Below are 21,349 nucleotides of genomic sequence, written 5' to 3'. Positions count from 1 at the left end.
CAAGAAAACATGGCTATTCTATTATTGAAGCTGGATTTATTCCCCTGCCATCCCTTTTTAGTCCTTTCACTTCATACTAATATCTTGTTTCTTCAATTAAATACTTGTTATGGCAATGCTTTGCAGCATAATGAGAAGTCATTCTCATTGAAAACGATGGAAGATGGCCAGGTGTTTTTGTACTCTGTAAGGATATCTTGTGCTTATTGGCTTCTTGTATCTTCATTCAAAGTTCAAACACATTTATAGTTACATATTTGCTCGATATACATGTGCAGAACTCTGTTAATGCACGGGATTCTAAGATACCATTCCCATGGCTAGCTTTCAACGAGAAAATTAAAGTGAACTCTGTTTTTCTTCGGGATTCTACAGCTGTCTCTGACTCAGTACTGCTGTTATTTGGTGGAAGCATTTTGAAGGGCGATATGGTGAGTACTCTTTTGTCTGTTATTCCCCGAAAGACTACTCGAGAATGAGGATTCTTGTTAAAGCCCCAAGGCCACACATAAAGTAATTTATTTATTGACAATATCAAATGATCTGACAGGAGGGCCACTTGACAATGTTGGGTGGATACCTAGAGTTCTTTATGAGCTCTGCAATAGCAGAAATGTTCCAAACGTTAAGGAGAGAGCTTGACGAGCTAATTCAGACCAAAGTAAGTGAAAAAGCGAGCAGCTACATGTGTTTTGGTCTTTCAGTTTCTATTTTGTATTTTGTTTCCATTGCATTATTTATAGTCTCAGTTGATAACAGTATGTGCTCTTTCCATTGCACAATCACTTAATTGATGATTGATGTTAAGTTTGTTTGTGCAGCTCCTATATCCGAGGATGGATTTACATGCATATCACGAACTTCTGTCTGCAATACGGTTGCTTCTCTCAGGGGATCAATGCAGTGGTAAATTTGTTTTCAACCGTCAGTTTCTACAACAATCCAAGCCATTTGTTGCTGCATCATCACCCGCAGCAGCCTTGATATCAAGAACCGAAAGTGGTCCCGGGGGCGATAACTCTAAGAGCCGACTACAGACTATACTAAGCCGAGCAGGCTATGCAGCCCCTGTCTATGAGACAAAACAACTTGGTAACAACCAGTTTCGAGCAACAGTGGAGTTCAACGGGACACAGATAATTGGCCGGCCATGCAATAACAAGAAACAAGCAGAAAAAGATGCAGCAGCCGAGGCTCTGGATTGGTTGTTAGGGGAAAACCGAGCAACAAATGGTAATGTTGATCAGATATCAATGTTTCTGAAAAAGAGCAAGACAGATCACAGTTGAAGTTGTGAACTTATGATATAAAACGGCGGCCACCAAGTGATGTGTGCTCTAAGCACAGCCTCATCATATTATTCGTCTTGTGACACCGAGGCAGTGGTATGTCAGTGCCTGATTTTGGAACGAAACATCACGTGGGCATGCCAATCCCCGGAGGGGACTGACTTTGCTAATTTGGTGAAAGAGTCGGTATGGGTATGGAGCAAGCGGGGAGTTGCGTGTGTTCAAGATAACGAGATACCAGTCACTTAGTAGGCAATGGCATGGCTCACTCAGCTATTTCATAAACAACTACATGGTGGCATCATAAAGATGTGTGGTTGGGCGTGGGGTGGAGTGGGGTGGGGTGGGGGGTATTTTGTTAAAGGATTCAGCATGGGGCAAACAAGCAACTAATTCTTTGAGCTATCTAGCTTGAAAGCTAGCTAGTTACCAATGTGTTTAAATGTTTAATTCTCTTTTTTGTACATAGTTTTTGGAATGTACAAGTTAGGGGATAATCCATTTGTAGTTGTAGTAGTAGGTTTTTCTCCTTTTTCTTTTTCTTGATTTTTTAATGCACTGTTGTTTTTCGTTTTGCTACTTGCGCTAAGGTAAGAATGGAAAAGAATTATGGGGTTCCAAAATTTAAAAAAAAAAAAAACATAGGGAAATTGGATAGAAATAGAAAATTGATTGTTAGATTTGCAGAAAACAGTGTAGAAAATATTATTTTTTCGCAAACCAACCACAAATTCTGCTATTTTTCTACATAGACGAATCGTAAGACTAAAACCAAAATCACACTTCAGGCAATTTATATCCTGGACTAGAGGTTCACAAATCACAATTGTGGTCCAATATATAGAATTTGACTTTGTAAAGTGCAGAATCTATGTTTATAATGCATAGAATTTATGTTTATTATATCGTGTTTATGTGTTTGTGTATTATGAACATAAATTCTGTGTATTGGTTCAGGGTTCGCGATATAATGGGCATGCTTCAAAACTCAAAGGTAACACTTAAAAAAGTCATTTGTAATTGTTAGGCAGATGTCGGTAAGAGACAAGTCCAATACTAGGTAGCTAGAGAGATTGTTAGGCAGAGGTCTAAAAGGTCAAGTCCAGTACTATCTTTCAAATATGTGGCGATGTATAACAAAAGTAAAGTTACGCCTTCACATTGGCTATATAATTTTTAGCGTAGTTGCGGTATTCTTAATTTAAATTTATACTCGTAGTATTATTTGAATGTGTAATACCTCAAGAGGAAAATTGATTCTCCTTTGGTTTCTGGGTTGATCGATTCAAACCAAAAAGACCAATAGACAGCTCACACAGAAGATCGAATTTGTAATCTTATGGCTATCAAGCTAATTGTCTGACCAAAAGAATACATTGTGTATATATATGGTATGAATTATAGATATTATAGATATTTCACAAACATTCTCTGGACTAGATTAGTCGAATAATGTTGATGGAAATTGGAATCGGGGGCATTAATTTTTCACGTCTAATCTATTTATCAGCTAGTTGCTATTGCCAACAATAGTACAATACTCTAATTATTGCTTCATTTTTTGTTTTTATTATTTATTATTCTAATTCTAATTTCTAAACCTAATTACACATATATATGCAGTGCAATAAATTTCACATTTTTTCTTCTTTTCATGGAACTGGAATCTCATTGCCTCCTCCTAAGACTTACATCCACATAAAATTTTATATATAAAAATTTAAAAAAAAAATCTACAATAATGTCGAATAATAATTAAGAACACGGTAACCAAATGGTGTCATTTTTATAAATGACATGATGGTTTTATTTTCATTTCCTTACAAAAGTATGCATATAGTTGTTCTTGAATAGAGTCTAATCGAGACTCGACTAAATTAGTTTCATCATGCAAGATGCAGATACTAGTATAATATGTCCAAAAAAATATATGCATATACTAATACATGATTTTATTTAATTAATATATGATGGACTCAACTAATGCATGAGAATATAAATATAAACAATCAGAAAATTATATTAATAAATGTTTATTTGTATACAAATAACAAATTTTAATTATAATTTGTGATTATGTAATATAATTTATTCAAACATTGGAATATACAGCTCTTTTGGCCCATGAATGTAGCTGGTGTTTATAATTTAGCATGCAACAACCTCTTTAATACATATATATGCCAACTTAATTAGGTTATATGAATTATGATATATACTAATGTTTTCAATCAATCAATATTATCCTATTGTTAGTCCATCTGGTTTGCAATTACTTCTTCTTCTTCTTTTTTAAAGAAAAAAAAAATCAGAATTTTGTTTGTAATTAAAATTTTTTTGTCATCACTTATAATCAATATGCTATCTTTCTTTTTCATGACAACTCAAATTGATGAGGCCATTATATTGTTTGTATGTACATGATAGGACACATCATATCAATTTGAACATTGTTTGAAATCTTAATTTTTATTCATTTCATCATCAACACTAAATTATATAGACCTCAATGATGAAATTACAATGTATGTTTTAAATGTATATATACATAAAGGATGCCGTTGTTCGTGTGAGAAATGTAAAGAAATCTTGTTTATCCATCTAAAAATGGTCTAAATGGAGATTTAAACTTAGAAAAAAATGTGGTGGAATTTTTATTCATTTCATCATCACCACTAAATTATATAGACCTCAAGGCTGAAGTTACAATGTATGTTTTAAACGTATAATTTCATGCATCGATATGAAATGGTCAATAATTATAAATTAAGAGTATAATAATGATAATTTTGTAATTATTACAAAATGTAAACATATATTTGAACAAAATTTTATAATGCTAGTGAACACAAAATTTATATTATTAGTCAAAACTCTTCTTCTCCCAAAAGGTTGAATCCCCAACTCCAAGGGCTCACACGCCCCGACCCGACAAAGCTTCTAGGAGGATGTAAATAAATAGTAACCCAACTACACATAGGGGCTAGATTTTTACTCACTGCGTACAAGAAGCTCTCATCACTTTGAGATGTTGCTCCCACACTGTCCCTGGTGAGACTCGATTCTTGGTCTTTTCTCCAAAACTCAAAAGTGACATAATTGTATCAGATAAATTAAATTTAAGGTGTGGTAAAAATCCCCACGTGTGTATAGCCGCAAATCCGCGATAAAGTTGATATGTGTTACGGACACATTATTAGTGTACCCAACTTATCTCACGTTTGACATGATGAAAATATAGAAGTTTTAGGCTGTAATGATGAAGAAATCTTTGGACGGTGTAAATTGAAATCTAATCATGGTACCAATGTTTTGTTTGCCCACAAGTTTCAAGGCAAATGGGCAAGTGAAAATGTAGTGTCAAATAGTCACATGATATAATAAGATCATCATTGATTTTTTATTTTTTTTTTCTCTCTCAAAAAGTTGAATTCTTAATCCTAATAGCCTCACACCCCTGTCCGACAGAGCATTTGAGAGAATGTAAATTATGATAACTCAGCTGAACACAGAGGTTAAATCTTTGCTTACTGCACATAAAGAGCCATCATTTAAACCTTAACCACTCAATTAATTATCCACATATGACCAATCAATTAACCTTTCTACGATCAACTCATAGCTCCAATTCAGACCTAAACCTAATGTATTCTAGACTTATATCTTCATCAATATGCCATGTGTTTGGATATGTCATATCAATAAAATGGGAACATAAGTTAAAAGAATTTGACCATTCATAGATAGCAAAGAAAATTATGTTGTCTAACCAAATTTGCCCTTTTTCACAAGATTCCAGCCTTGTAAAATCACTTTCCTTAAACCACCATGCATTTATGGTTTGTATTTTTGCATTGAATTGTCTTTATTTCTTCTAGCTCTTTATCAACAAACACACAAACACCAATTGCACTATAACTCACCTGTCAATTCTTTACTCCAACTATATGGAAACACAATCTTAAAGGACAAAGTGGCTAGACTTAGAACCACCTTTCACTTTTGTAGAAACCTAAAACTAAGGTTAGTAGCCTTTTACCTACCTATGTGTTCACGAGTTTAGCCTCTGTTTGACAATATAAATTAATTAGTCAAGACATATTCATTCAAATCAAGAACTAGAAATTGACGATTTTAAATGGATTCAATTTTGAAATAAAACAAATATAACTATGCTCTCATTTTGATCCCAACCACATGTTATCAAGTATAATGTTAGTGTTATAACCGCTTTTTATGATGTTTGCTTGATGAGAGTTTGAATTCATTGGAATCTTTTTTATTTTATTTAAATAGTATATGTTCTACCAGGGTTCGATTTTGTGATCACACATTTGTAACGGGCTCTCGACATGTCTAATACGTGTCACACATATAATTGGTTGGCTAGGGAGTAGTGCCCTGACAGTCACGTGTACTGATATTCATGACCACCTACTGAGGGATGCGGTCAGTCTAAAGTTAAGCGTCTAAGCCTAAATCTTCAAATAGCTCTGCTCGGGAGTCGGGATGAACGTACCGGACCTAATCGGATACCAAGTAGCTACATTAGTACATGGTACATAGAAGAAGGTATTCTTGGAGAATATTCTTACAAAATACATAAAAGTCAAGTGAACAAAAACATTATTAGTATTCAATGTATCTTAAAAAGCCTGAAATGCTGGCAACAGCAATTTAGATAACATAAACAGAAAACTAAAAAAAAAAAAAAAAAAACTAAAAAAAGATAACATAAACAGAAAACTCAAAAAAAAAAAAATCAAAAAATCTAGAGAGGGCAATTTAGGCATTATATAAGAAAGGTACTCTCTAATTAATCATCAAATTCCATGGCAGGACGTATCCTTAATTCCTTATATTACCAGTCTGGCCTTTTGACCGACGTACATCAAACTCTCTCTTCAGCTGTTCTGAACTGTCAAACAAGAAGAAGAAGAAGAAGCTCACCCGATCCATACCTATATATACACCTATATATACGTACACACTTCCACAGAGAGAGAGAGAGAGAGAGGCATTTCAGCTGCGCCAAAGCCCTCATTCCTGCAAATCTTTCTCTGGCTCTAATCCAACGGCCACTGCAATCTTTCCCTCCAATCGTACGGCCACGCCTCGCCTGTCAGCTTTTCTGAATGCAAGTACCATCCCCCCTTTTATATATATATATATATATATATATATGAATTTGCCTTTTTAAAGCTTATTTTACTACCTTTCCTCTCTGTCTATGGAGTGTTCGATAAATAGCAGTTATCTGAGCTTACAACAATTTGATTACTTGATAACATTAGTTGATGGTAGAAAAATATATTGTAAATTAGTATTTTGATTACATATAAAATACCTTTTCTCAGAAAGTTGATAGAAAAAATTGCTTAGAGTAACTTTTTAAATTTTAACATTTTTAGAACAATAAACTATTACAAGAAGCTAATTAATCAAATTGTTTAACAAACTTTAATTGTTAATAATGGTTAAATACGTTAAAATTGAATGATAAATTAACTATATTACCAATCATGGCTTATATGTATTTCTGTAATTCTGTTCGTACATACACACGTGTGTTGTTTATACGGTATTTTTTTCAGTGTGGAATACGTAATATTATTGAGTTTTGTAATCTGAAAGTGCCACGTGTTGGAGAAGGTTTTTGGGATTGGTTAAGATGATAGGCATGCACCATACGTTACTTATGCTGCGGTTTTGGAATCGGGGTTCTAGTAATTTTCTCAAATCGGATGGCTTTTCAATTGGAATCGTATACGCCTTTTTCTTTTGGTTTATTTGAGGATTTAGGGGTTGGCGCCTTGGCTGGCGGTACGTGATGCTGTTTTGAATTTAAATTTTTTTTTTCGGTGGCATGCAGTGGAGGAATTTTGAAATTTCGGCTGGATTTTGTGGTTCGTACTTGATAAAGGTCAGTTTATTTGAGTTTATCGCGAATTCTTATGGAAATTTGTGTTATTCTGGACAATCTTAGTTGCTTTAATTAGTTTCAATAGGGTTTTAGTGCATTAAAGTAGAAAGATTTTAAGTTTGAAGAAGAGGTGTCAACTATCATTAATCATTTCTTCTTACTGTTTATTGTTTAATGCTTCTCCATCATTGCACTTCCAAGCTTTATATCTTGTATGTTTTTTGTTTTTGTTTTTTGTTTTTTGTTTTTTTTTTTTTGTTTTTTTTTTTGTGTGGATGTTTGTAGATAATGATGATCTCTTAGGTTTATGTATGTGTTTTGAAATTTAGTAATAGTTTGAGTATGAGTGTTAAATGTGGCAGAGCTAATTTTTAGGCTTAGGTTTTCATTTGGATTGAGTTTTCTTTTAAGTTGCGTATTTTTGCATTTGGAAGGTAGATTTGTATTCAAATAGAGGTAATGAGGTTGGGAATAAACCATCAGTGCAGTCTGATTTTGCTGAAGTTTTAGATAAAAGATGCCAGATAAAATGAGAATTGGATTCTGGGACTGCTTTTTTGCCTTACTGGTTAAATTAGCAGTACATAAAGTTAAATTATGATTACAATTTGGCTATCCTTTCCGTCCTTCTCTTGCCTCTATTGCATCTCAGTCAGGAGCAAACTTGAAGGTTTCTAGTTTTCTTCAGTTTGCTCTAGAATACTGCAGAGATCAGCAGTTAAAAATTTTCACAGCTGAAGGTAACATTAATAGCATGATGGTTGTGGTAGAAGTTAGGTGAGAAAGGATTACTGGATTAGACCATAACTTTGGTGGACATTGTTAAGAAAGGCATGGTGGTACAAGGCTTAGTGCTGAACTAGTGTCAAGAGAGTTGAATGGAGAAATAGAATCCATACATTCGACCCCAAATAGATCAGGATTAACACTTTGTTTAGTTTAGCACCCAATATTTTTGTTTTACTTGACCATAGACTTTACATGCTTTCTAATGGAGTATATTAAACACGCTTCACAATTATTGTGGTCTTGATGAGTTACTATATACTTTTTTGTCTTTGGCAAGAATATAAAAATAGTTTGAGTTACAGAGTATATGATATAGCATTGCAACACATTTCACATTTCATCGAGGCTGGGATTTTATAGATTCTGAGCTTTATTTCTGTGCATATGTTAGTTTAATATATTTTTATATGGTTCAGCTTTTCTCACTGGAACTACCAGCCTCATTTATCTTTTGAAATTTTTTTATATGCAGTAAAGAAGCTGGGTTTTGATAGAGGAGGCTTATGGAGCCTAATGGTCATAGAAGGAGTAGCAAAAAGAATGTTGTTTCTTTGCAAAATGGTCACTTGGGCTCATCAACTTCTGTTGATGAATTGGATCCTTGGACTGCTTGGGCATACAAACCGCGTACAATTACGCTGTTACTAATTGGTGCATGTTTTCTCATGTGAGTTAATTGATCTCTCTATGGGTGCATAGTTCAGACACTTCTTTACAATTGTTATTTCAGTATTGTCCTCCTTTCGGAAGTATACAATTGAGAAGATAACCGCAGTTATATTGTCCTCCTTTTGAAAGTATACAAGATTGCTTTCCTTTAAGTCTCTCCAATTGTCTTCTCAATGATATATTTCTTGATTTCTGCATCTTTACTAATTCACTGCTAATTAATTTTTCCACATGTTTCTGACATAAAATATGTTTCTCTTGAAGATCTTGATTTATTTATGTCAACATCATTTCAGTTGGGCAAGTGGAGCTCTAGATCCAGAAAGCACCTCAACTAGTGATATTATTATATCTGTGAAAAGGTTTGTGCATTCTCTTCATGGTGTTTTTGAGTTTTTGCCTTCATTATTAATGGTCAATTATTCAATTTCTTAGCAAATGTAAAAAGTTGTTTTCCTTGTATTTATTAGGGGAGTATGGGCAATGATTGCAGTGTATCTTGCTTACTCTTTACTGCAAGCCCCTTCAACGTAAGTTGTGAACTCTAATTTTTTATGATAATTTACTTTTGTGTTTCTTCTTATTAATTTGTTGTTATTCAACTCCCTTTCTGCTTTATATTGATGAGTGGCTATCTGCACACTTTAATTTCAAGTACCTACGATTGCAGAGTTCTTATTAGACCACATCCTGCCATCTGGCGTCTTGTTCATGGAATGGCAGTCATCTACCTTGTTTCATTAACATTTTTGCTTTTTCAGGTTAGTTGTTTGTCAAGATTCATTTTTGCTTGTTTTTGTAAATTATTTTAATGGATTGCTCTTTCGACTTTGTCTAACCTTTGTTAATAATCATTAATAAAACTGTTGGTCTGCTAGATATGTGATTCTACTGTATACAATTTTCTTTAATCCTCTTTTTCTCTTTTCTTCTCTCAGAAGCGTGATGATGCTCGCCAGTTTATGAAATATCTGCATCCCGATCTTGGTGTTGGTAATGAATTTGGGCCTATCCTCTAGCAATTAGACATGGATCAGCTCATCTCTTATTGGTGATCCATGCAACTCGCATCTCCTTTCTTGAAAGTGCTTTGTTTTTTGTTTAAGTGCATTATTACTTGTACAGAACTTCCTGAAAGATCCTACGGTGGTGATTGCAGAATATACATATCTGAAAATACGACCAACAAGTTTAAGAATGTTTATGTATGATTCTACTTTCACAATCCTTGTAAAATTGATATTATATTTTTTCCATTAGTTATTTTACCTTGGGTTCTCCTTTTTGTTCTTGACCATTTAGTCTATCTGATTCATTGCTTTGTCTTATAGGATACTCTGTTTGATGAGTTTGTTCTGGCTCATATTCTTGGGTGGTGGGGAAAAGCCATAATGATTCGCAATCAGCCTCTGTTGTGGGTCTTATCAATTGGCTTTGAGTTGATGGAGGTAGAAGTCTTGGCCAAATTACCCCCCTAAGTGAATTGTTTAGATGAGTGTTTGTCATTTTTTAATCTTTTATTTTGTGCTTTCAGCTTACCTTCCGTCATATGTTACCAAATTTCAATGAGTGCTGGTGGGATAGCATTGTTCTTGACATATTAATCTGCAACTGGTTTGGTGAGCATCGATATAATTTTATTCGCATTTGTTTTTATGAAGTTCATGCAGGCAAATAATATCCCTGTATTTAAACAGTGATAGGAAATACTCTACAGGAGAGATATCTGATATAGAATTAGAACCAGGCTTCCTTTTCTATCAAAACAGAAAATTTCCGTGAAACCTCTATTTTCCCGCTTGCTAATCCATACCAAATTATGCATTGATGTAATATGTTCTTTTGTCATCTACAGGTATCTGGGCAGGGATGCGAACTGTTGGGTATTTTGATGGCAAAACATATGAGTGGGTTGGTATAAGCCGGCAGCCAAATATTATAGGCAAAGTATGTATTTCCTGAACTATACAATTGAAGTACTTCTGTGCTTTGTTGATTTTTAGTTATCCTTGGCCACATATTTCTTTTATGTACACTGAAAATTTTCTGGGTTGAAAGTTGTGGTATTGCATACTGTATCATAACAAGCTTTTTCTTTTGCCATTGAGACGTAAGAATGCTGTTGGCATCTATTTTATTACTGCTTAAAAAACTCTACAATGTTCATCTTGTGATTGGAAACTATTTTTTTTGTTAATGAATATTTTAGGTCAAACGAACACTTGGTCAATTTACTCCGGCATATTGGGATAAAGATGAATGGCATCCACTTCTTGGTCCTTGGCGATTTCTTCAAGTTCTTAGTCTTTGTGTTGTGTTCTTGACTGTAGAACTAAACACATTCTTCCTTAAGTTTTGTCTTTGGGTACCTCCGAGAAACCCTCTGATAATATACAGATTAATTTTATGGTGGCTAATTGCAATTCCAACCATTCGCGAGTACAATACTTACTTGCAGGACAGGTATTTCTTTTCCCTCTACTCCCATACGGACTTAGACTTGCTTAAAAAGACAATACTTACATATTTGGATTCTCATTTCCTTACTATTTTGCTTTTTGCCATGGCATACACGCTCGCTCAGAAAGCCCGTAAAAAAGGTGGGATCGTTTTGTTGGCTTTCCCTTGCTATCTGCATCGTCGAACTCCTGATCTGCATAAAGTTTGGGCACGGTATACTCTCTTGCATAAGCTTCTTTTCTAAGATGTGTCCAATCAAATATATCCATTTTCGCTTAATAATCTGCAGCTAATACAAGTGAATACTAATCCGTTTCCTTCTGCATCATCTCTTTTGCTAAGCTGTATCCAATCAAATATGTCCATTTTCGCTATAATACAAGTGAAACCGTTTCATTTTCCTCCTGCTCCACGTTTCAGGATTGTTTGACGAGCCGATGCCCAAATGGTTAGTTATATTCTGGACATCTGCCGGGGTTGGCTTTATCATATTCTTGTCAGCATGGTCATGGCAATTGATGAAGAGAAAGCGGCAATGAGGGTTTAATTTTGGCACGTCGGTCCCAAATTCTTTGATTTATTTCTGGCGCTTCGGATTAACTCTGTGTTGTAAATGTTGTTTGCTGTATATGCATTATGTTGTGTTGTGTGGTTAGATATGAGGATGTAGAGAGAACTCTATTCTTTATTTGTAGTGCCTTCTGAGATGCAATTTTGTTGGCTCTGAAAGGCATAATCTTTGTTGTTGGGAAGATCATATTGTTAGCACTCTAATTTCTTCAATATGAGTTCTATTTGGTTCTTGTTTTCAATATCTAATCTAACTTGTATTTCTTATGCCAAAGGCCTTGTGGTCAAGCGGCATGGCTGTCTCCAGTGGGGGCGTTGGCTCGTTGTGATTCAGTAAGTTGAGAAAGTATATATGAACAGATATATATTACATTATAATAGAGTCAATAGTATTCAAAAAAACTTGTATTTTTTATTTATTCGATAAGACGTTCGCATGAAAAAATAAATAAATTTTATTATTTTTATTGTTATTGTATTTTATTAATAACCTCCAAATCTATGTCCATTTCCTAGTGCAACCCAGAAAATCTATGTTCCTAAGACTTGTAATTCTTTGGTCATGTCTCCAGTTGTCTCTATCACCCCTTAGTTATTTCCACTGTTTACTCCCATTTCATCACCTTTTTTTTTCTTCTAATATTCTTGTCTTTGACTCAAGAATTCATTGTTATTATCAACAAAATTGTAGTTTTTTTGGGTGTGGAAATAGTATCCATTATTCTTCATTTTCCAAGATTCTTCATAGGAAAAGAATCTATTGTGTGTAGCATATAACTATGTAAACATCCACCTTGGACTTAACACTCCAATTTTATTTTAAACTTCCCCATACAAATAGCTTTCCCTTATTTCTTTACTCTCTTGCCCACAAAGACAAAATTTTCCTTGCTCTCAGAGCCCTCACATCCTGCTCCAACAGAATAGTGGAGGGATAAATCACGATAATTCAATGGTCCACTCTATATCATCTGCTGGTGGGCAAAGAGCTTGACACACTCTTATTACAAAACCAATAAATTATACTCCGTATTTCAAAATAAAACGTTTGAATGACCTGGCTCTAATATCTTGTTAGGATCAAATGCTTACCATTAAATTAAAAATTATAGTTCATAGCGAAAACACAACTTTATTGACTTATACCTCCACATTTTCCTTGTTAGGATCAAATGCTTACCATTACGTCAAAAACTATAATTCATAGCGTAAGCCCAACTTTATTGTTTTATACCGCGACATTTTCAAAAAGCAGGGTGTTTGACTTGACCCTTCAGGCGGGGGCCTTTCACGGGCCTCCGCCCAACATATGTGATTCAAATGGGAAAATGACTAATCTTCACCTTTTTATTGTTTTATTATCATCAATAGACAATAATATTCTAATAAATACAGAATTTCACCCAAATTTTCTTCTTATACATACAACAATGTATATGTACCAATGCCTTTTATGTACTAACTGCACACTTTTTTCTTTTTTCTTTTTTAGTTCTTTTACACCCACACAGATTACATCTCTTATTTACTGATTCTGTTCTTGCTGCTGCCATTTCATGCATTCTGAGGTTAAATTTCAGCCCAAAAATGAATCAGAATGGCTGAAAAGAATGGCAAATAAGTCCATTTAGAGCATATATATATGTTTCTGTCAGGATGGAAATGATGGCATGGAAGGCAGCTTTCTCTTCCAACTAGTCCTTCCTCGAACGATCTCTTTGCTCTTCGCCTCCTCGCCTTCTGTTTGCAGCAGATGCGTGTAGCTAAACGCCCCTCGGGTTAGGGACTCGAGTAGTCCATTGCCCTGATGAAGAATCCCTGATGCCAATGAAAATCCATTTAGCAGACTTATGTTGTTGTTGTTGTTGTTCTCGTTTGGCTCGCATAGGGATTGAACGACGTCTGAGCTTCCACATTCTCGCCTGTATTCGAGTATGATGTTGGATAGCTGATGAGCCTCCAAGAATTGATCAGGGATTGTCTGGGAACAGAAAACAGAAAAAATGGGTATTTTTAAGGTTTGGTTGGACTAATGTTTGATGAAGAACAACAACATTGGGATTATTTTGGTTTTCTGTCTGTTTTTTACCTCGAGCATCCATCGAACATATTTTACGTTGTTTACATGGTGGTTCATGTCCAGATCACTTCTTTTTGGCTGAAAAAAACCAGACAGGGAAGCAGAGTTATCACTTATCTCTTTTGAGGTTCGTTAGGGATAGAACTGTGTTCTGTCTCAACTAAAAACTTATGCTGATAGTTAAAATTCACGTTTATTAGTTATATGAGGGATGGATCACCTTAAGGTCAGAGATAACATACGTCGCGTTGTTATCCAACTTGTCTATCTTGACAGGATTCTCTTCTGGTATTGCCTGTTTCTCAATGAACCATGGCGAGATCTCAGCCCTCACCTCATCTGGCATTTTCGAGAGCCGCCTCGTTTTTTGGTTCATCATCACCCATGTACTGCCCCCATAGAACCAAAAATTTCATCATGTTATTGCAAGAATTAAACATATGACAGACAGTTTTAATTTCCTAGGATGTCTGCATAAGGCATAGGAATCGAAGGGCGTGGTTCTGTCTTGACTAAAAGTGACTTCCTGCCTAGTTCTGGTACCAAATTTAAGGATCTGTTTGTTCTGTCTCGACTAAAAGTTTAATTAAGCTGATTATGAAACTAAACGGTTTACCTGGTGGCCCGGGCAAATACGAGCCCCGTGGCTTTGCTTGTTAGCAGCCAGTCTCTCCTCATCCCGTTTTTCCCCGATGCTCCAACCCATGTGTTTATCTCCATCACTTCGCCCCTGTCGAGAGACAACAGTTAAGGTCATGGGTTAGACTAGCTAATTGATTGGATTCAGTCTTTTTTTTGTGTGGAGTTATTACCAGATTGGGTAATTATCAACTTGAACTTGCATTCTTGAAACAACCCATATGAGATTGTTCTTCATCATGCCATGTGTGGCTCCAAATCCATCACTTAGTAGCCCAGACATCCACACATGATTCAATGCTGTTTCCTGCACATCCCAAAACATCTTATAATGTCCTAAAACAAACTCATGTTGTGTTTTTTTTTTCTTAAGAAACAAAAAACAGTTAATTACCTGAAGTAAGTTAAGGATGGTTTCAATGGTTGCAGTTTTATCAGGACCAACTTCATATGACCTGATCACAACTGTCTGCCTGTACCCAACGCCTCCCTCGACGATTAGCCCTTGGCGAAAGGGATCAACGAGCTGCTTCTTCGTGGGTATATTCTGTCGAATCTCCAAACGCTCCCCAGGGTGGAGAGGCGTTGTCGTGGCAGCTACCACCGCGTGGTTTTGGCTCAAAAGATCAACCTTCGCGCCCGGAAATGCAGCCGAAGAATGGCCATTTATCTTCACCCCAATCACATTATGGTGTTTAGGCTCTTCTCTTGGTGAGATTGAACATTTTATGGTGAAATTGGGTACATAGGAGAAGGTGGACATTTCTTCTCCCTTTGAATTTTTTTTTTTTTTTTTTTTTTTTTTTTTTGGGTGAAAGTTTGAAGAATGAGGTTGTAGGGGTGATCATAGTACTTATAGGGCTGTTGTTGGAAGAGGGACAAAAGATGGTTTTTTTGAGGATTTTTATTTTTTAGCATTTTGCAGAGGAAGAAAAGAGGGGACTTTGTTGTTTTTTTGGACATATCAAAGTGGGAAATGTACATATTTGATGACATTAGTTGGGAAATTTCTAAGCAGTAATGGGGCCATTTTGGATGGGTACAAGACAATATAAATTTCCCTTTTAGCACTTTTTTGGTGTGTGAAACAAAGTTGCAGGAAGAGAGTATCTTCTTTAATATATATATATATATATATATATGTATGTATGTATGTATGTATTTTGTAATATGACTAGATAAAAATAATTACGGATTAAAAATATTATAAACAAGTTATTCTATCGTGTCTATAACAAGAAGATAGTGAGACCAAGGTTCAGATGTTTCAGGTGAGATGTCATTCAATCTGTATAGAAATTGGCTTTCTTGTGAACGTGTTCAATATTTCAGTCCCAATTGAAATTCCCAATCATGGTGCAACAATTGCCTAATAGCCTCAAGCATATGGAATTAGGATCAAGATAGTCCTCTTAAGCGCTTAATCTTTTGTATGTTCCTACTTTTTACTCTTTTTGATTCATCAGAAAAATAAGTATGACATGATTTTATTCATTTGCTTTTATTTTTTTTTTCTAATGAAATTAAAACATATTTATGTGAATTTTATTCTTGTGAATCCAATTATAATTTTTTAAAAGTTATACCATGCCATATATATGTTTCAAGGTTAATGTTACCTAACAAATTGTCATAAAATTTGTTTTATGGAATGAATTGAGATAAATCAATTAACAAGACTTGTTTTGTTTAACATTGATAGGGAATAATCTCTGAATATACCTCTCTATACATTTCGTATACATGCTCGGTACTCGGTCAGGTCGCAAAGATGAATCAATTCCGACCTAGACCGATCATAAGCCTGATTTTGCGGACCTAAATATAGTAACTGAGTCAACTGGAGACCGCAATAACAATCCGCTGCTTAGGGACCGACCCCGACCAGTTCAAGTCGGGACGATCATCCCTACCAGGGCTACTTGAGGATTTAAACCTAGATTTCATGGCTTAATCTAACCCCATCTTAGTGGGCAATCAGGAATCTAGTCACATGTGGCTGGCAATGCGCCGTTCCCAAGCTTGCCAACTGCATGCGCGACACTTTTTGGTCATGCCGAGAGGCCGACATGTGTCCCCTTTTTGCCCCTTATATATACCGCATTAAATGCTTGGAGGAGGGGCTTTTGACATTTTCCATACTTCTATATTTAGCTCGAGATCCTCTGACTTGCAGTCGCCATTTTCTAAGCTCTAGCACTTAGATCAATCATTGAAAGACCGCAAGGTCTTAAAGAGAAGCTTCATTCTATTAATTATACATATTTGTGGGAACGACGGTATATACCACATCAAACACATTTCGTTAAATAGTGTTATTTCTCATGTTATGAGACTTTAGTATCTCAAAAAAAAAAAAAGAAGAAGGAGAAGAAGAAGAAGAAGAAGAAGAAGAAGAAGAGGAGAAAATTAACAAATTTTTTTGATAACATCAATGGTGCATTTAAAAGAGTGATTGACATGATTAGACTTCAATATTCTTGTACCTAAAGATCATGAGTTCTATTCTTGTCAATACCTTCTTGGTCGAGCTCGTTGTAAGAAGTTGTATAAAATTTATGTGCGCAACGAGACATAATACATTAATTTTATTATGATATCATGAGATAAAACCATATTTAATATGCCATTATTTTTTTTTATTCTAAATCCATACAATTTTAAGTAATTAGTGAATGAGGGAGGTTTTTTTTTCATTTTTTTTTATTTTTTAATTCCTGATGGTCACAACAGCCAAAAGCTCTTTTATCAATCTGCAAAACCAAGAACAACCATCACCATCACCTTCTTAAAATCCCCAAAGGCATTGTCTGATCTGCAGCCAATGGTAAAATGGAGTTTTTGTGATTTTTTTAAAATATGATATTCATTATTCCATCATTATGAGACCAATTCAAATTTAATTTGAATTGCGGTTCCAAATTTTGACTCAAGGCTATTAAAAAAAAAAAAGTTTAAAACTCTTTAACATGATGAACTACTGCAATGAAATTAACGGTCCATTTACCAATAGTGACATATTTTTTTGTTTTGCGACGAAAATATCTGTTTTTAGCGACGGACTTCGAATTGTCACAAAACTTTAACGACACTACCTTTAGAGACAAAAAATTTTCATCGCGAAATTGAATAGCAACGGATATTTTACCTTTTTAACGATGCAATTTTTCGCTATTTATTTTTGTAGAGTTAATATATGAGGCATGGACGTTCTGGAGAGAATTTTTCTAATTAACAAATGTTTATTAAAGTGGTCAACCCCGTTACTTTTTTTTATTTTTATTCTGTTAAACTTCTATTTACCAAACAAACCTAATATATTATGAGATGCCAATAGATAGCATATTGAGCTTGTCAAATAAGGTTCGGCCATGGTATCATTAAGCAATGTTTTCCCTTTTATTTATAAAAGGAGTTAGATGGTCAAAGGTAGTTACCTTGTTCCTTGGCAACTGCCCAGCACACCCTATTCCGTTAAGAGTAGTTATGGGAGCACAGAAACCGTGACCCATTTCGTACTGCAACTGGTTGAGTGACTTAACAGCAAAGGGATTTGGTGTATATAAGATATTGGGAGTAGATTTGATTGTTTACCATCAAAGATAGAGCTATTAAAGCCTTTAAAGGGGCATATACCCACTAAAACTCGTTATTTGACAGGACACACTAGAAAGCCAGTTAATTTAGCAAGTCATAAAACTCAGAGTCACTTTGATGGCTCTAAATTTAAAGGAAGTCATAAAATTTTTCACATCTTTCCTATGTATGTTATGGAGTATTACATGAACTTTCAACTTTTACCCGCACTCTCAAATTTTTGACTTGAACATTTTTTGGGACTCATGAAAAAATTGTATTAGGAAAACCTTGTACGACGAGCTTGACTGAGAGAGTGTTTAATTATTTTAAATATAATACATTTTACTCTGTAATTTTTAACATTTATATAAAAAAAAAAAAAAAAGGTTTTTCATTGATGGAAGTTCCTTTCTCATACCCTGGATGGGTCCTGAAACTGTTGTCCTTTACTTATTGGCACATATTAGTAATTGACATTTTTCAAGCAAAAAGGCAGCTAGGTTTAACTTTAGTCTATAAATTTCTTAAAGCTCAGAATTTCATAAGGGGGTGGTGGCGCAGTTGGCTAGCGCGTAGGTCTCATAGCTTAGAGTGATCCTGAGGTCGAGAGTTCGAGCCTCTCTCACCCCAATACGTTTTTTTAATGACATACCCTGTAATACCTTGTTATATGTTCCACTTGATATTTTGAAGTTCGTAGGCTTAACTTTTTCACATCACATCATAATTTGAAGGCCGTCCCTCACCCTTGCAAGTTAATTGTGGAGTGTGAGCGCCACATTATTGGGACTCACGCGCTACGCACGACAGAGCATACCTGCAGAGACAAAATTGTCTCTATAAAGTATTCTTTCTTTCCAATCTCTCTTCCAATTGTTTTATTTCCCTTTCTCCTTATTTAATCTACACTATTGGAGATGCCCTAAAAAATTATTATATTTTTTGCTTCTATTTGTTGCAAAATAATAATAATAATAAACATGCAAATTTTTTTGTTAACGTGTCCAAGAACAATTAGCCAGCCACGAAAACCCACTAATTTTGTCAATTCATGGAAAATGCATACATATATATATTGCTAAAACGAAGAGAATGCAGAAGGATGGTGTGCTTGAGATACAATACATCTGATCATCTTAAGAGAATGTTTGGAATGATGCGCCAAAAATGCTCTGATGATAAGGTTGTGATTAGATTAATTTATGGAGAATTACCTGCAACAAGAGATAAACAAAGGCATAAGACACCCAGCCCAGAACCTGAGAAACAACTAACTAGGCTTCACACCAAATAAAAGAGGAAATGATTTCATCTATTAAGTTTCAAATTCCACACTTTTCACGAAACATTCAATATCTGAACCAATAACCTATTGAGTTCGCTGTTATAATCAGGAAAACAAAATGAAAATAAATTCAGTTGTTCCTCACAGAATGGATTAGTTGTAAGCAGTCAGTCTCCACTTCAATACAATCAAGATTTCTATCATTCACCCAACTTAGATATTATGGAAATGAAGAATCCTTTTAATCACATTTTCATTAGGTTTATTAGGCGATCTACGAATCAGACAGTCCATACTCTAGCAAGGAAGTCTGTTTCCTTGTCAGATTGCATGGAGTGGTGTAACTACCCTCCAGACTTTATTTGTAATGCTTTGCATTTGGATTTGATTGAATGATATGTTTTCATTTTGCCGAAAAAATTTAGGTAAAATAAAGCATGGACAAACTTTAAACAGAAAATATAATTCTTGCTCAAATGTGCATACCGGACAACAGCCCCAAGCTTTCAGTCCTTGTTGAAGTTCATGCAGTGATATTAGAAGCTGTACTGGCCGGAATTCAATAGACTGGTTGTGACCCCTATTCTCCACGAAGGAGATTAGCTCACGCTGCAAAAGGTGCTCAAATGCCTTTATACAGAAAACAAATGGGCATTAGACTATTAATCTATTAGTACATACCATTATTCGAATATTTCAGTTTTAAGTTTCAACACACTCAAGGATTAGAGCATACCCGGAGGCAAACATCCCTTGCATAATAATCACTTGTTTTGAAAGAATCATGAACATTTTTGTACTCTGCAAGACATGGTGGCTTGATAAGCAGAAGAAAAACAGGGAAAGCGGTATATAATGGATGGAATTTTCAGTGTGGCAAACCTTTCATTATAGAGTTGAAGTTGCATGTTTCTTGCTCGTTGGCTTCCAACCTTCTCAGGCAAACAAGAATATATAGCTCCAAAATAGAGCAACCTGTATTGCAAATTAAATTTGCACTGCTTTACCTCAACATTTATGCTGTGTTTGGATGTGTAAAGTGGGAGGAAAGAAAATTGGAGATAAAATAGGAGGGAGAGTAAAATATGATCCATTATCTTCTATAGAATAACATTTAGGTGGTAAAAGGATGTAAAACAAAATATTTTTTTATCAAACGAAAGAGTTAGAGCAAGGGAACAGTGAATGGTAAAATGCCGCTTACCTGTCAGACATTCCAACTTGGGTTGCCTTTGAGTATTTGAGAGTGCAGTTCTAAAGTTATCAAGTGATAGGAAACCAGATTTCATATCCATTTGACACACAGCAGAGAACCTAATGTCAAGAAAAGTGTGAGGATTTACAATTAAATAAGAAAAAGCATCTATCAACAAATTTTGCCCTTCAAAAACAGATGTCAACTTACAGGAATCTTAAAAGATGGTTGAAAGTTGAATCATAGGTACACAGTGACTCAACGATGTCTTTGAATTTGTCATCTGATAAAATACTCTGGATAATATCAAGGATTATGTAACATATTACAGAACTGGAAGAACACAAAAATGTAGTTGATTTCATTTTATACCCTATGAAAGTTTAATTTGAAACCAAATGAGAACAAGATAGTGAAGTCTGAACAATTGAGGAATGAATTGTACGGTATCAGAAGATGAAATATGAGTTTTAAACAATTTCTCCCCTAACGGACGGCATTAAAGCAGGATATTAGGCCTTCACTCAATCTTCCAGTGGATGGACGGACAATCACATGATGACCATCCAAAATGAAACGTAAAACCTGAAGTTCTATTTATCTTCCAAAGATAAAGATGATCAACTAATGAAAAATGTGCACATGGTAAAAACGCACACATTTTCTAAATATAACTAACAAAAATGAAGAGAGAGGATACAAGAAGCTTGGTGTTGAAAGCATCTACGTATTTAGTAGGAAGGCCCAAGTCCTTTGGCAACAGCAAAATGTGCTTGAGAATTCTGATCAACCAAATTACAAATGTCAAAAAAAAAAAAAAAAAAAAAAAAAAAAAAAAAAAAAAAAAAAAAAAAAAAAAAAAAAAAAAAAA

The 21,349-nt window shown here is 34.8% G+C and overlaps 4 protein-coding genes and 1 non-coding gene across 9 annotated transcripts in view; 3 read left to right on the top strand and 2 right to left on the bottom strand.

The window, feature by feature from the left end:
* LOC116004506 (DExH-box ATP-dependent RNA helicase DExH5, mitochondrial) overlaps nt 1-1,634 on the top strand; it is an 11,698-nt gene extending 10,064 nt beyond the window's left edge. The window contains exons 16-19 of one of the 2 annotated variants that reach the window (XM_031244582.1): nt 127-186; nt 279-431; nt 551-661; nt 822-1,634. In XM_031244582.1, the coding sequence (XP_031100442.1) occupies nt 127-186; nt 279-431; nt 551-661; nt 822-1,289 (792 nt within the window). In that variant the 3' untranslated portion in view covers nt 1,290-1,634. Of the gene's footprint in view, nt 1-126; nt 187-278; nt 432-550; nt 662-808 lie in introns of both variants that reach the window. The other variant, XM_031244583.1, reaches the window with a different exon arrangement.
* Nucleotides 1,635-6,155: 4,521 nt separating this feature from the next.
* LOC116005364 (CDP-diacylglycerol--serine O-phosphatidyltransferase 1-like) lies at nt 6,156-11,942 on the top strand. 3 transcript variants are annotated; one of them, XM_031245645.1, is made up of 14 exons: nt 6,156-6,426; nt 7,162-7,212; nt 8,474-8,668; nt 8,967-9,032; nt 9,141-9,200; nt 9,341-9,431; nt 9,609-9,663; nt 9,796-9,875; nt 10,002-10,118; nt 10,205-10,289; nt 10,526-10,617; nt 10,880-11,133; nt 11,255-11,343; nt 11,551-11,942. In XM_031245645.1, the coding sequence occupies exons 3-14, from the start codon at nt 8,505-8,507 to the stop codon at nt 11,667-11,669; spliced, it is 1,272 nt and encodes a 423-aa protein (XP_031101505.1). In that variant the 5' UTR covers nt 6,156-6,426; nt 7,162-7,212; nt 8,474-8,504; the 3' UTR covers nt 11,670-11,942. The 3 variants fall into 3 exon arrangements, with proteins under 3 accessions (XP_031101505.1, XP_031101506.1, XP_031101507.1); XM_031245646.1 differs by lacking the exon at nt 6,156-6,426 and adding an exon at nt 6,972-7,053; XM_031245647.1 differs by lacking the exons at nt 6,156-6,426; nt 7,162-7,212 and having other exon boundaries at nt 8,520-8,668; nt 8,935-9,032.
* A 1,121-nt stretch (nt 11,943-13,063) lies between these two features.
* LOC116005277 (palmitoyl-acyl carrier protein thioesterase, chloroplastic-like) lies at nt 13,064-15,239 on the bottom strand. Its single transcript, XM_031245539.1, has 6 exons — nt 14,814-15,239; nt 14,593-14,726; nt 14,397-14,510; nt 14,001-14,169; nt 13,790-13,858; nt 13,064-13,681 (listed from the first exon to the last, which is right to left on the bottom strand). Exons 1-6 carry the CDS (start codon nt 15,180-15,182, stop codon nt 13,352-13,354), a joined length of 1,185 nt encoding a protein of 394 aa, XP_031101399.1. The 5' UTR covers nt 15,183-15,239; the 3' UTR covers nt 13,064-13,351.
* Nucleotides 15,240-18,544: 3,305 nt separating this feature from the next.
* On the top strand, nt 18,545-18,628 carry TRNAM-CAU. Its single transcript is given in 2 exon segments — nt 18,545-18,582; nt 18,593-18,628. It is a non-coding gene; the product is annotated as a tRNA-Met (tRNA).
* Nucleotides 18,629-18,967: 339 nt separating this feature from the next.
* The window catches only part of LOC116005013 (origin of replication complex subunit 4), a 6,604-nt gene continuing 4,222 nt past the window's right edge, over nt 18,968-21,349 (bottom strand). Inside the window, exons 11-17 of one of the 2 annotated variants that reach the window (XM_031245229.1) lie at nt 21,179-21,260; nt 20,689-20,774; nt 20,488-20,597; nt 20,166-20,258; nt 20,020-20,084; nt 19,770-19,913; nt 18,968-19,212 (exon numbers count right to left, since the gene is read on the bottom strand). In XM_031245229.1, coding sequence (XP_031101089.1) covers nt 19,189-19,212; nt 19,770-19,913; nt 20,020-20,084; nt 20,166-20,258; nt 20,488-20,597; nt 20,689-20,774; nt 21,179-21,260 — 604 coding nt within the window. In that variant the 3' untranslated portion in view covers nt 18,968-19,188. The remainder of the gene's footprint in view (nt 19,213-19,769; nt 19,914-20,019; nt 20,085-20,165; nt 20,259-20,487; nt 20,598-20,688; nt 20,775-21,178; nt 21,261-21,349) is intronic. The other variant, XM_031245230.1, reaches the window with a different exon arrangement.

This window comes from Ipomoea triloba, chromosome 14 (assembly GCF_003576645.1).
Source record: "Ipomoea triloba cultivar NCNSP0323 chromosome 14, ASM357664v1".
NCBI lineage: Eukaryota > Viridiplantae > Streptophyta > Magnoliopsida > Solanales > Convolvulaceae > Ipomoea > Ipomoea triloba.
This window is presented reverse-complemented; position numbering and strand designations above follow the sequence as displayed.